Here is a 15084-nt window from a genome sequence, read left to right on the forward strand (position 1 = left end):
TAAAAATTTTAAACAGGTCTAATCAAATCTTCGTGGAACTGTTTATAATCAGGGCGAGCGAAGCGAGCCCTAGTAAATCCCACAATCTTTACATCATGTGGTACACTTTAGGGCAAAACTAACGCGCCTATTGATTTGTGCTTTAACATAATATAGTAATTTTTATATTCATATGTAGATGTGTTATCATCAGTCTGTCAAGGTTTCTTACATGGTAGATGTGTTATCATCAGTCAGTCAAGGTGTGACGACGAGAGCCCTCACAAAGCTCGGCTTTTAGCTAGTAAGTAATAACTATTAAAAAATGATAATTAGCACCTAAGTAGGTATCTAAATAATATGTACTTTAGTACGTACTACGGTACATGACGTAGATAACCACTTACATTTCCGGCTGATTAAATGTTTAAACTTTAATTTGTGATTTAAATGGACGACCTTGATTGACCTTATCGCATTTTAGGCTGCGTTCATACAAACAAATTATTCAACGAATGTAACACAGTTTTTTTTAAGTTTTTTATACATTGTCGTTTACGCTTATAGGTAAATTTTAAGTTAATAAGATATTTTTAAGCTACTAAAAGAGCAGAATTTATATATAATATGTTTTATGAGCGTAGGTCACTTTATTTCTGCCGCCCCATATGTACGAAATCTATCGGCTCCCTGTGGACGTTGCCGCCCCTAGGCCACGGCCTGTACGGCCTATTTATAAATCCGGGGGTGGCTAGTAAGCCAGCTGGCCACGTTAAACGTAAAAGTCAGTTTGATATGAACGTGTACTACGAAATTTCTACTGTTACTTATACTAACAGACCCCTCACAAAACGGTACACGTTGTGATGATCGAAGGCAAAAGAAGATACGTTAAAAAATCTACCCAAAATATGCAAGTTTAGATCTTCTAATTTACGATTCTAAGTATACTTGGACTTTATGGTTATTTAACATATTATATATTCCATTAACATTATGTTAATACGTTAATACATAACATATCTATTAACACCTCATTGGTCAAATCGGATCAGTAGTTTAGCGCTACAATAGAACAAACATACATACACTGTTAAATCTATCATTACCTTGCCCTTAGGATTCATCGCAAATAGGATTATATGTATATTATATTATATAACCACTAGTTAACAGATAGAATATTCTAACATGATTTATGTTCAAATCAGGAATCCCTCTATCATATTATGCACATTCTTAATGTCTTCAAACAGTATTGCTATATTTTGTCTTAGTGGACTGTCGAGTATTCCTCTGCAAAATGCCCGCAATGGCCTTTTTAGGGAGCTCTAAAACCAAGGGTTTTCACTTGCCAAAATACGTCACCACTCCCCATCTAATTACTCCGTGCGAGCTGTAAGTTTGACATAAGGGGGGAGAGACAGTAGAGATGCCCTCTCTACTGTCTCTCTCTCTCTCTCTGAGAGGGCAAGCGCGATCACAGATTTCTCGGAGCTCACGCGCGATATACAATAATAGCTTTCAAAGACTACAATTAAAGCTAGTTAGTAGTTACCCCATGGGCCATGGCCCATGCTAGAATCACGGACGCAAAGGGCCGTCACCCCTTCATCCAACCTTTATATCATTATTTTCACATAGTAAGGACACTATAGGTACTAAGGACAACTCCTATAAGTAGTATAGAAAGGGCTTACTACTAGGATAGTAGGTACTCACGTTGTACGTGTTGTCGGGGATCGAACCTGCTTCGTGGACACTGCGGTGCCCACTTCACGACTGGCCGCGCCGCCGGGACGCACTCCTTTTATCAAATCGGGAATTAAAAATTTACATACAGGGTGATAAGTTTTAATTGTTCATCGTGTACTGAAACTACTGGACTATTGCACTATTTACCCGACTAGACAAAAGTGCAATGATTTCGGTGTTCGTTAAAGTGTTAAAGGAACCACTTTAAGCCCGGCCGCACATTGTCCGAAATTTCTAATCAGAAACAGTTGAACGTCCGCGCTGTCTCTTACATTTTGTACTGAGCCGAGTGAGCTCGAACTCGCCGGAAGGATATTTCGGATAGTGTGCGGGGTGGCGGTCCGGCGAAATTCAACTGTTTCTGATCAGAATTCGGACAATGTGCGGCTGGGCTTAAAGTTGTACTCTATTAGCCCGGCCGCACATTGTCCGAATTGTCACTCGGCTCAGTACAAAATGTAAGAGACAGCGCGAACGTTCAACTGTTTCTGATCAGAAATTTCGGACAATGTGCGGCCGGGCTAATAGAGCATGTCAAGTAAGTTATTAATTAATTTTGAAATTTTGAATGATTGAATTATTGTAATATTTATGACGAGAGATTTTTTTAACTTAGTTTTTCCCCCCCCCCCCCCCAAAGATAAAATAAACGACAACTTTCCTGGCAAGTGGGAATTACGTGTTACCTACTCTGCGCAAAATGAAGTGTTGGAAACAAAATATCTTTTCAGTCAGATTAATAAAAGTCAGTTTTCATGATTTTTTTTTTCAATATACCAGATAGACCCTCTTCTCGAAACAGGTATGCTGCCCCCCCGAGCTTGGTACTACTAATATATATTCTGTACCCTAGCTAAAATCCTGGGTACGCCCATATCCTCAAAAATAGTACATGGGGAATAGAAACAAAAAGTTCAAACAAAAATAAGGTATATTTTGGCTAAATACTAGACATATTTTCGTCGGATTTACCTTTTAAAGTTTATAAATAACTAGTTTTTAATTCCGACAAAAACACGAGAGGAAGTACAGAACAGGTTTCCCTCGTCATTCATCTGTCAAACGCACGCCGCCGGCCGCCCTCACACGCCACGATTACGACACGATTCGGGCTTGATGGTGCAATTTGAGATACATAGTTTAAATTATTTTATATATTACGACATATTATATCAAATTAATTTATAATGTCAAAATGCATTTAAGTACATGTTATATTTAAGCTATTTCTGACTTTATTCAATAAATGTAGAGCAGGGCTAGATCTCTAAGTTTAATCATGCAATAATTATTACGAGTAATTACTTATCATATTTATTTATGATTTACTTGCATATTACGTTCGGCCATGGATCCAGTTGCTTTACATATTGAAGGCTTAACATTGATAAGTTACTAATGTTCTAGCACTGGCACATTTATCACTAATCAAGTATTTATTTCCCTCCTATGCAAATATAATCCATATTGAGATGACAGGCCGATAAAACAATCCTTAGGTGGTTTATTTGATTTAATTTCTATTTTCTTAAGGTTAGAAGTTTGTTCCAGTGTTACTAGAAAATATGTTTAATAACGGGCTTAAATTATTATTCCAATGACCAATCCAGTGATCCAATCCAGAGCTTTTTTTGCATTTCATTGCATACCAGTACCCGCATACATTATACCAATCCCAGTGCTAGAATACAGCGCTGGATTCGATCGCTGGATTGGAATAAATAAAACAAATCTTTTCAGCTAATATTCATAATTTCATATAAATTATTTTAATCACCGTTAATCGGACCCACACAATAGGATGTTCCTAAATCGCATGTTGTGAGGTGTAAAGAACACAATAGGTGATTGGCAAACGTCGGCAAACGTTGTTTGTGAGTTTTGACGTGTAAACGTTAAACATTTTGGTTTTGCGGTGTTGTGTTCGGGGTTTCAGGGTAGGGGTTCAGTGTCAAGGGTTCAGAGTTAAGGCGAGAACGCACTAAGCGACACTATGCTGCAGCTAAGCGACGCGACACTACACTTTCTATAAAGTGCAGTTTACGTTTTGTGTCGCGTAGCATCGCTGCCGCGTTGTCAAGCTTAGGTCATACGAATTCATACTATTAGTGGCCTCAGGCCTGCATCAGGCCGAGAGTCGAGACCTACAGTCACCCTGTTCTATAAAATGCTACGAAATGGGCTTGATACTCAATGAATTTTTAATTAAAGTAGACTTTGTAACAAACGATTTCCAATCCATATTAGCCCCTGTTGTCCTTGGAATTTGTACTAAACGGACCTGTCTCGTCAATCGCCAAAATAATCAAAAATATACGTGCAGCACTGTCTCGGCCGAGTTATATTTTACTATCTCCCCAGTGTACTCGGTAGGTGTAATCAAGGCATAAGAATATTTGGCCGTGCGGTGTCGCATCGCTCCGTTGCAGCTTAGTGTCGCCTAATGCGGTCTCACCTTTAGGGGTCCCGGGGTTTAAGCCGACCCGTCATCACACGATCACGTTCCTCGCTCTTGTAATTAAAGCAATCAATTCTAAACAAACTTTAAATAATTATATTTACTTTATTGTAAACCCTTTCACCTAAAACATTCACTTACCCACTCTGACATTATTAATCCTCGATAAAGCGAAACTTTGTGGGGGTAAAGTGACCTATTTTTACTCATTGTGGCCTATTTACTGATTATATTTGAATGAAACTTTTAGCGACCCTAGTTAGTTCTGCTTGATGTTAGAGTTTTCTACTTACTACTACACACTATGTTGCAAACAATATTATTATGTTTTGAGCATAAGGTGATTTTACACAAAAATCGTCCCTATTTGAAACAAGTGTCAGTTTTATTCATTTATTTTTTATTATCAATATCAGCATGTAATAGTACATATTCCCAAGAACAATTTTTTTTTTATGAAATAAGGGGGCAAATGAGCAAACGGGTCACCTGATGGAAAGCAACATCCGTCGCCCATGGACACTCGCAGCATCAGAAGAGCTGCAAGTGCGTTGCCGGCCTCTAAAGAGGGAAATGGGGTAATAGGCAGGGATTGAAAGCGGTACAGTAATACCGGTATTATACCGGTATTACATTACGATACCGCTTTGATTTAAAGGTTGAGCCAAAACGGTAGCGATTTACCGTACCGGTACCGCTAAATAATGAAATTATACCTTAATTTTTTTATGGTATCGTTATACCTTTATTATATTGGTACCCCAACCAAAATCATTTCGGTACCGAAAAAATACAGAGTACCTACGCAACGGGCGGCGCGGGCGCGGCGGCGGCGCGGTTGCCAGCTCGAAACTTATCATGTAAAGACTTGAACAATCCGGGGTAGTTGCAACTTACATGCGTAAATCTATTACAAAATTTTTCCAACCATACCCGTCTACCACCAAATGAAAATATATTATCATTTTGGCATAAGAAAGCTTTGTTGGAGCCTCAGCCCTCAACTATATCTTTTATCGAAGGTGGTGTTAGGAGTGCCAGCCACGCAGGTGAGCGTGGAGCGCCTTTTTTCTTCTTTAAAATATGTGATGAATAATTTACGTTACAATTTAAACGAAAATATCGTCGAGGATATCTTAGTAATAAGAAATAATAAATGAACACTAGAAAATATTTTACCGATTTTGTGATCTTCTTCGCAACAAGATTAATTCATAAAAAATAAATAAATAAATACATAAATTATTTAACAAAAAAAAAATATACTTATGGTACTGCATATAAATTTACGTTTTAGAAGATTGTGTAATTTTTAAGAGGAGATTTTATGATTGTTTTACTTATATTTCATATATATGTAACCGTAAAATTGTTAAAACCGTTAGATTGTAATAAAACTAGTAAAATTGTAAAATGTTGATAGACTTTGGACGCGAATATTCTGCCTAATTTAACACATTTTTTTCGTTACATTATAAATATACAGTTATAAATATTTCGACATATTTTTTACAATCTCGTTAGTTATTTTACATATGACATATATATATATATATATATATATATATATATATATATATATATATATATATATATATATACACGTATACGGTTCATGACGTGTCAAGAATTGTGTACTTTATCCCATTTTTTTTTCCACTTCGTAATCGAACTCCGACTAGGTGACGGGAAATTAAAAAGTAGGCCTCGCCTTAATCGTATAAAAATCACAATTTAAAGAAAATACTTGGTGTTTTGATTTTTGTATTATTGTGATCGATTAAAATAAAACATTGTTACAGAATTTGTTTATTATTATTTAATAATCAGTCAGCATTTTAATTAATAGTAGTTATTTTAGTATTAGTTTAACAAAATTATGTAGTATGTAGGCACTATTTCTTAACCATCTACTTCAGAGTCAGTCAATGGAACGTTTTTGTTGTGCTTCCCTTCCAAGGAATGTAGAAATACAAAGATTCTTGAATACACACGAGTTCTCATACAAAGTTCTATATTTTTCATTTCTTCTTTTATAAGTAAGCTAAAAATGTCATTTCTTTGGTCCTTTTCTTCTTGTTTGATTGCTACGCAGTGGTAACATTCAGGTTCATGTTTTTTGGTGTTGTATTCCAAATGTTTAGCTATTTTAGGATGGAGAACGGAGGGGGACAGTGGTCGCTCCGAATCCCCTAAAATGTCTGGCGAGTGATGACGTTCTATTGCTGATTCTGAAAAAAAAAAATTCGGGTAAAAATTAAAACTCACGCTCAAGTTGGCTGGTATCAAATTTAAAGTAAGTTTATATATGTCACCGTAAAATTGTAAAAACCTTTAGATTATTATACAACTAGTGAAATTGTAAAATGTTGATAGACTTCGGACGCGAATAAGCTGCCTATAATTTATTATTTTAACACATTATTTTACGTTAGATTATAAATATGTATATTGTGTATAACATGAATCTTTCGACATATTTTTACAATCTCGTTAGTTATTTTACAATTTAACGGTTTTTACAATTGTATGGTGACATATACACTTAAGTTCGTATGTTCGTATAAATAAACGAACAAAGATTAACTGTAGATCATCATTTCTCAACTTTTTTTATGTCGCAACGAAAAAGCCAAAAAGTTAAGTAAAAAGTCTTGTGATCCCGTCACGATTTTTTCGACGTTCGATACAAAAGGTTCGTTCAAAAACCGAATCTTTTGTACCTATATGTAGTTTGTAATTTGTATTAATTTTTCTTTCAACAGTCTGCGACCCTCTTTAAAAACAATCTCGGACCCCCCCCCCCCTACCTAGTGATGACACTAATGTAGTCATTAATAATAAAAAAGTATTTACTTACTTTTATCCATCTTGGTCTACTCGTTCTTTTAACAAAGTACACACGCAAATTATTGACAGCCTACGCGGCGCGGCAGGCAGGATAGAAGTCAGTCTATAGGTTTTTAAAAACATCGGTTGTTTGTTGACAACGCCGCGCCGCACCGCGCAATCCGGCTCGCTTGCGAATTGCGATGTTGCCGTTCCGCACTATACCTTTATTTTACAGGTTTAGGTATCGAAAAAAAATATTGGTACCGTAATTTTGCAATACCGAAAAATAGCGGTACCGTTATTTAAGGCTATCGTAATTTAAAGGTATGACGTCATACCGTTAACCTTTTTTACCGATATTTTTCGGTTATTCAATCCCTGGTAATAGGGGAGGGAAGGGAAGGGAACAGGGGAAGGTAGGGAGGGGAAGGGAATAGGTTAGGGGATTGGGCCTCTGGTAAACTCACTCACTCGGCGAAACACAGCGCAAGCGCTGTTTCACGCCGGTTTTCTGTGAGAACGTGGTATTTCTCCGGTCGAGCCGGCCCATTCGTGCCGAAGCATGGCTCTCCCACGTATAAAATTAAAGTAGACTGTCTACTTTAATTTTATTACTATCAAGCTATTATTTTTCGTGAGTAGGTTCATTTTGATAAGACGAACAACAATTTCCTCTGCGAAAAATCTCGAAAGTGGTAGCTAACAGAGATAGAAAGGATTTCATACTTTGATTTGACGGTCCTAAAATATGGATTGTTCTATTTGTAGGACAATGTTACCTACTCTTAAAATACGTAACTATTAACCTATATCAATATACAAAAAATCAGCTGGTTAGGGTTCCGTTTTAGGGTTTCGAAGTCAATCAAGTTTTGTTGACATCCCCCTGGGGGGTCACATTACTGCTTGATCTAAAAATACCAAATGTGATTACATAATTAGGAATAATTAATCCTTTCTACTATCCTGTACGAGTTTTATTTATTCCCTAATAACTAATAAGACACGTTTAAACAAATGAATGGGCCATAATAATTTATTGATAATGTATTTTTTAGGTTTCTGACTCCTGTATTTTTTAAATGAAGCTTGATTTATCAAGCTTTATAATATTTTGAAATAAGTAACCACCTTCTCCTATATTGTAATCTTAAATGAATTCGTCATAATTAATTAATTGGAAAATTATGAATATTTTTTGTGAATAAAATAAGTCTTCGATCTTAATTGAATTCGTTTCAACTCGCTGAGTTTAAATTAGTACCGGCATCGGTCGTCACGACACCAAAAAACTTTGGCATTGATTCTATTAGAACAAATAAAAATATAATAATATAATTAAAGTACATTAATAATAATCTGCGTGCGTTGTTTTTGTGAAATAAAATGTTTTGTTTTTAACTAACACTATAGTTAACAGAAGTTGTTCCAGAACCTACCACGGAACTATAGGCCGTGGTGACTGGTGATATTGTCCATAGACATCGTTATTGTTGTTATGCTTCGAAAACGAAGTTCTTTTTAAGAGTTATTTATTTTATTTTCCTTGATAAGCGAGTTGAAATCACATCGACAGATTAATAATAACTACTAAATGGTCACTTTAAGCATTTGAGCATTTGTGTATTTACCCACATTTTTTTCTTTTCTTGTTCTAATTCAGGGGTTCCCAAACTTATTTTGTCTACCGCCCACTTTGAGAAAATAATTTTTTGGCGCTCCCTTTGTTTCAACTACTTTTAAATGAAAGCTCTACACAACACCCCTATTTTTTTCTGGGCCCCACACCACCCCTTTAGGCCTTCAGCGCCCACAAGGGGGCGTTATCGCCCACTTTAGGAAAGGCTAAATGAACTAAAGAACATAAGTTCCGCATATGAATGCTCATATACGTAATTCTTTTGTGGGAATCATCCCAACCCGTGTACTTATCAACACAAATGTCTAACAGCGTCCAAATAGCTAGTTAGCCTTTTAATGTTATTGTCACATAAAAAATTCAATAATATTGTTTAATGATATTGCGCAATAAAATTGATCGTCTAGGGGCCCGCCAAAACACACACATACTCGTACAAGACGTCGAGAACATAAAGATAACAGTGTAGTGATAACTGAAAATTGTATCAACTTTTGAACACTCCGTATATACTTTCAAGTTCAACAGTTGAACGCTGAATGTCGCACGATGCACGGTTCTGTTATGTTCACTCACATTAACATTCGGCTTTTGTGACGTCAATTATTAATAATTAAGTAATAAGTTAATTGACCTCTGTTTCATAATAATTGGTAAGGTATAAAGCAATGTTGATAAGTCGTTTATGAGATGGAAAAGAAAACGGTGAAACCTTCGATCAAATTTGTGAATGTGAGACTGATCGTCTGGTGGGAAGCGATAGCCTCCATCATAATATTATGGTGTTTTAAGTGGTAACACGTGGTACCTAACTTGCGCTTTGGTTCCTTAAATCTCATAAACTCAGCTGATGTAGCCTAGTGGTGGTACCTTCACCAAATTTAAACGAGGAATTCAAATATAATAACAAGTATCGCTTTAAGAAGAAATCATCTTTAAAAAGTTTTCAAACTAAAGTTTGAAGAAACTGTAACGTCCATAATAGTGATTATTTTGATGACAAAGTAAACTTTTCTACAAAATATGGATTTGAAAGTGAATTCTGAACTATACAGTCAGTACAGTACGGGTAGGACATATGTTTGATATGTGGAATCCCAAAGGCATCGTCCACTTTGGCGCGATAAAAAGTAGTATACGCCCTTTCCCGTACCTTCTCTATTTTTGTGTCAGATCCACAGACATAGATCAAGATAGATACCGCTGATCTATGTCTGTGGTCAGATCAAAATCGGCTTTGTCCTTTCTGAGCAAACAAAAAATATAAATATGGTAAAACCGAAAGCAATATAAATAAATAATAATAGTTGCGACTGGTTTATATTATTGTCAAAAGGATTTCTTTTATTAAATTCTTTTATTTCTTTGCATTGTTCCGAAATTACTGGAACCATTTTAATGAAAAGCACAATTATAATAGTGTCGACAATGTAAAAGATGGCAATTTTTCGTTACAGAAATACATACCGTATGTACGGTCAAGAATATAAGGACTTTTTACATATAGTACGAACTCGCGGAAGACGTCAAGAAACAATTAAAGGCTCTCAGAGAGATTTTATGATTATGTAACATAAATTTGCAATATTATTCAAAGGTCGGAACTCGGATCAGAGGGCGCTACTAACACAACATGTAAAACACACAATAAATAAATCCGACCAATAACCGACATGTTGCACACGTCCCATCAGAGTATTCGAACGTCGAACAAAAAAAAATGTTCGACGTTCGAATACTCTGCATCTGCGAACACATGCTAGACTGCTGCAGCTGACTAGCATGAAAATATTGCAGTAATAAGATTTGATGAAGATTACGACATAACCTCCAAAAATTTTCGTCGTCCTCTTCATTTAATTAAAGTTAAGTAATCATTCAAAGTCTCTGAGTGCGGCCATCAGAGCGACTTTATGTTTCGTACAATGGAGTGTACTGTAACAGGAAAGACTTTGGTTTTTCCTTTTTTTTAATATAAAATAAGGGGGCAAACGAGCAACGTCACTTGATGGTAAGCAACTACCGTCGCCCATGGACACTCGCAACATCAGAAGAAGAGCTGCAGGTGCGTTGTCGGCCTTTTAAGAGGGAATACGCTCTCTTCTTGAAGGTTTGCAGGTCGTATAGGTCCGGAAATACTGCTGGTGACAGTTCGTTCCAAAGTTTTACAGTGCGCATCAGAAGTCACGCGAGAAACGCACGGTGGAAGACTGCCACTCATCAAGGTGATGAGGATGGTATGTTTTTCGCGTGGGACGATGGCGAAAAGTTGCAGGTGGTATGATTCCGAACAATTTTTCTCAGAGCACTCCCCGTGATACAACCGATAGAGGATGCAGAGTGAAGCTACATCTCGGCGTAATTCCAAGGGATCCAAGCTGTTTGAAACACTATGGCAGTCAAGAATTCGAGCGGCCCTTCGTTGGATACGATCCAGAGGGAGCAGTTGCTATTTTGGCGCCCCTGCCCAGAGATGAGAACAGTATTCCATATGAGGCCGAACATGCGCCTTAAAAGTTGTAGGCGTTGATCCGGACAGAAGTACTGTCTCGCTCTGTTAAGAACGCCAAGCTTCTTCGAGGCTAACTTGGCCTTACCCTCTAGATGATATCGGAACTGGACTTCGCTCGATAAGTCCTCCGACTTTTCCGATTACTTTGAGTCCCAATGAAGGACATAGCATACTTTTTATCCAGGAAAATTGCCGTTCCCGTTCCCGCGCGATACATGAATTTTATCATAACCTCGTTGTCTCTATACAGTGTGTAACAAAAATAAGTGATAATACTTTAGGATGTGTACGTGTTCCTTGTAGAGAGTTCACTGTGAAAGTAGCAGCTCTGAAAGACGAATTTTTTTTTCACTTTTGTATGGGCAAGGGCCCGAGCGTCACGAGTTTCCCCATACAAAAGTGAAAAAAAATTTGGTCTTTCAGCGCTGCTACTTTCACAGTGAACTCTCTACAAGGAACACGTACACACCCTAAAGTATTATCACTTATTTTTGTTACACCTGTATATATACGAGTAATTTAAAGTCTGAGAAGGGCCGTCAGAGCGACTCTTATATTGCCTACAGGAAAAACTCTGCTTTTTCCTTCGGTTTCTACGGTTTTTGGTGTTAGTATTATTCAGTTCCAATACTCCTAGTTGACCGCGGGCGGGGTCGAGTGTACAAAACAACTCATTAACAAACAATACACATTATTTCGATTCAAACTACAAACGATTAAATAACTTAATTTGATACAATTTCATCTAATTATCTAAATTGGGAGTTCTAAGTGAGGTGTAAAAGCTAATGAGAGCTAAAAAGAGCTAAGTATAGAAAATTTTGTAAAATTACTGAATAACTTTTTTTTAGGGTTCCGTACCCAAAGGGTAAAAACGGGACTCTATCACTGAAACTTCGATGCATGTTCGTCTGTCTGTCCAGTGTCCGTCTGTCTCCAGGCTCTGCCAACTCAAGAATGGTAATTACCATAAATAGCTACTTAATTAGCTAGAGAGTTGAAATTTTCACAGATTATGTATATATGTTGCCGCTATAACAACAAACACTAAAAACAAAATGAAATTAATATTTAAGGGGGGCTCCCATACAACAAACGTGATTTTTTGGCCTTTTTTGCTCTATATCAATAATGGCGACAGGTAGGTACATGAACTCGCACTTGGCCCATTATTTTTTTAGATTATGAAATCTTAAACTTAAATTTGTTTAATATTATAATATTACATGTAAATTTTTACGGTTAATCGAAATTTGTAGTGCAAGTGTGATAGAAGCGATAGTGTGGGTACTGAGAGGGCAACATCTTTGTGATAAAGGGCGCTGTTCTTATTCATACTAATCAATTTGTTCTTATATTTTGTATTAAATAATTAATGTATGTTATTAAAAATGTAAAAGCTTTTCCGGAATCTTCTAACCAAAAAGTCTTTCTCTCTTCCAAATAAATAATACTTTCCTCTGTATTTGCAATCAGATAGAGCTAGGTATAATAATATGTAGCCGTTCTAAAAGTGTTAACCTATTTAGAAATATTTTTTTTTATTTTAATGTTTTGGCAATATCGTATCAGGTACACAGTACCAAATGAAGACGAAGGATGAAGTTGATAACTAGCATTTTATAACATAAGGGCAATTACTAAATGTTCCCTTATAATATGAACAAACCTTGTAACTTACCTACTTTATCATCTAGTTATTAATATACTTATGTCTGGCCATACATAAATCTACATTTTTTCATTTCAGATCATTTTCCCGGCCTTAGGCTGCGTTCGCGTTGCCACCAGAGATGTGTTGCGAAGAATGTGTTTTTGAGAACCAATAGAATCGCTTCATTGACGTGAGCTTGTCATGACATCGCTCAGCGCAGCGATTCTATTGGATCTTAAAAACACATTTCTCGCAACACAATATCTTTGCTGGAAACGCAGCATTAGCCTTCATTTATAAAAAAATAATACACAAATTATTACTTACCCACTTCATCCACCAAAGTCATCCACTTACTGTATTAAGTACTTATAGCTTTTACAGCATTCTATTTCAATATACCCTATTAAAAAGTAATGACACAATATAAATAACTACAGTAATACCGATTACTGTTGGGCGTTGTATATCGAGAATTGCTTTCGATTTTAGCGCCTATCTCTAACCAGTAACCACTAAGATATTTACACAGTTTTTTACTGTTTACATTTTAGGGCCAGCTCACACGAAGACGTGAGGCGACGCAGCATTTTTAAGTTAGCTATTTCAAACTTTATTTTCTATGCGACTGTACTCGTAAAGTAAAAGCCTGCGGGAACCATACTGTTGCCATACTAGGAAGCAAACCTTTTTTTTGCTGCGCAGGGGAAACCCATCATGGGTGCCCCGGGTTGGGGATGTGCCTCAGTAAGCTGAAGCACCCCGGGAGGGTATGTGGGACTCTTACCCACTAAAACCACCTGCTCATGGGCGTACCCAGGTTCTTGGGCAGGGGGGGGTCAAATCAGATTTTTTTGTAAGCTAGGTTTTTATAAAGAATAAAAATGTATAATTTTTAGTTGTAAAAATATTGTATTGCAAGCAAATGGCAAAATCGTTTTCTTCATTTTTGATTTTTATAGATATAAAAAATATAAAAATACAAAGTAGAGACGTCAACATGATCCAGCCCCCCCCCCCCCCCCCCCCCCCCTCGGTACGCCCATGCACCTGCTGTTTGCCTTCAGCCGTATACGGAGGGATGTCCTGGATCTGTCTAACACAGGACTCCCTCCACGACCGGCCGGTCTACCTCAAGGGACCGGACTTCCACCAAGTTAGGGAACGCTCCGGCAAACTGAAGCGTTCCTCTCGGCGGCGGGACTAGCTAAGCCGGGCAGGTTACCGAGAACCAAACCTGCCCAAACGTTTCGAGTAATCCCTATGTCTATTCCCAAAAAAATCGGTCCAGTAGCTTTGAAGACTATGTGCTGTAAATACAACTTTCTCTCTTCTACCATCCATCATTAGGATATTATCGACCAATCAAATCAGCATAATGATTATCAGCATAATGATTTGATTGATCGAATTTAAATAATAAAAAGAAAGATTAGATCTCTACCAACGAGACTGATCGGAAAATATCCAAATGGTGAGATCGCACCTTTATAGTCAGATTATAAAAACATAAAAACTGGTTTTCTATTGAGACTATCATAGTTGAGTCGGTCGGCGTGCTTGAGTGACGTAGAAAATGCTGATCCTCTTGTTCGTACTATGCTTGAGTGGTGCCCTATGTCAGGATCCTCTGGTTAACATAAAACATGGTGCTTTAAAGGGGAAATGGGAGGAGTCCACCAAGGGAAGGAAGTTTGCTGGCTTCTGGGGAATACCCTACGCTAAGCCGCCTATTGGAGAATACAGGTTTAGAGTGAGTTCAAAATATAGTACTTAATAAACTTATAAATTAATATAAACTAATATTAAAATGAAATTTGCTGCCTTCTTACTTTTAAAGGCTGAAGAGATTTTGGTTGAATTTTGCATAAATATCGTTGTCCCGAGAAAGTCAAATACATATTATGATAAAAATTAACTTGGACAAATTTACAAATCATAAATGAATTGCTAAGCATAAAACAACGAAGTCGCCGACAACATCTTGTTTATGAAGGACTAGGTGTACTAAGGTTAAATATCTAATAATCTTAATCTTTTTTGGTATTTTATAAAAGCCTGTGGTTTCACTAATAATTAAAAATGTAATTTTATATTAAAGTTACAATGTGCCTTGGGTAATTTTTAATTGCGCTAAGTTTGTAGAATTATATATACGCCAAATAGCTTTGTTTACGTGTAGGTCAAAATGAGTTGGAACTGTGTGTATGGGGGTTAATTCAGACCGCAACATTTGACAGATTCGCAAGACGTCT

General features: G+C 36.8%; 2 protein-coding genes across 2 annotated transcripts in view; one reads left to right on the forward strand and one right to left on the reverse strand.

Moving 5' to 3' along the window:
- The window catches only part of LOC121727814 (fatty acid synthase-like), a 41229-nt gene extending 39461 nt beyond the window's left edge, over positions 1–1768 (reverse strand). Inside the window, exon 1 of the mRNA XM_042115816.1 lies at positions 1702–1768. The gene's annotated coding sequence lies outside the window, so the exon portion shown is untranslated. The remainder of the gene's footprint in view (positions 1–1701) is intronic.
- Positions 1769–14379: 12611 nt separating this feature from the next.
- The window catches only part of LOC121727821 (venom carboxylesterase-6-like), an 18213-nt gene continuing 17508 nt past the window's right edge, over positions 14380–15084 (forward strand). The window contains exon 1 of the mRNA XM_042115840.1: positions 14380–14582. Within this exon, the coding sequence (XP_041971774.1) occupies positions 14406–14582 (177 nt within the window). The 5' untranslated portion in view covers positions 14380–14405. The remainder of the gene's footprint in view (positions 14583–15084) is intronic.

This window comes from Aricia agestis, chromosome 6 (genome assembly GCF_905147365.1).
Source record: "Aricia agestis chromosome 6, ilAriAges1.1, whole genome shotgun sequence".
Lineage (NCBI taxonomy): Eukaryota > Metazoa > Arthropoda > Insecta > Lepidoptera > Lycaenidae > Aricia > Aricia agestis.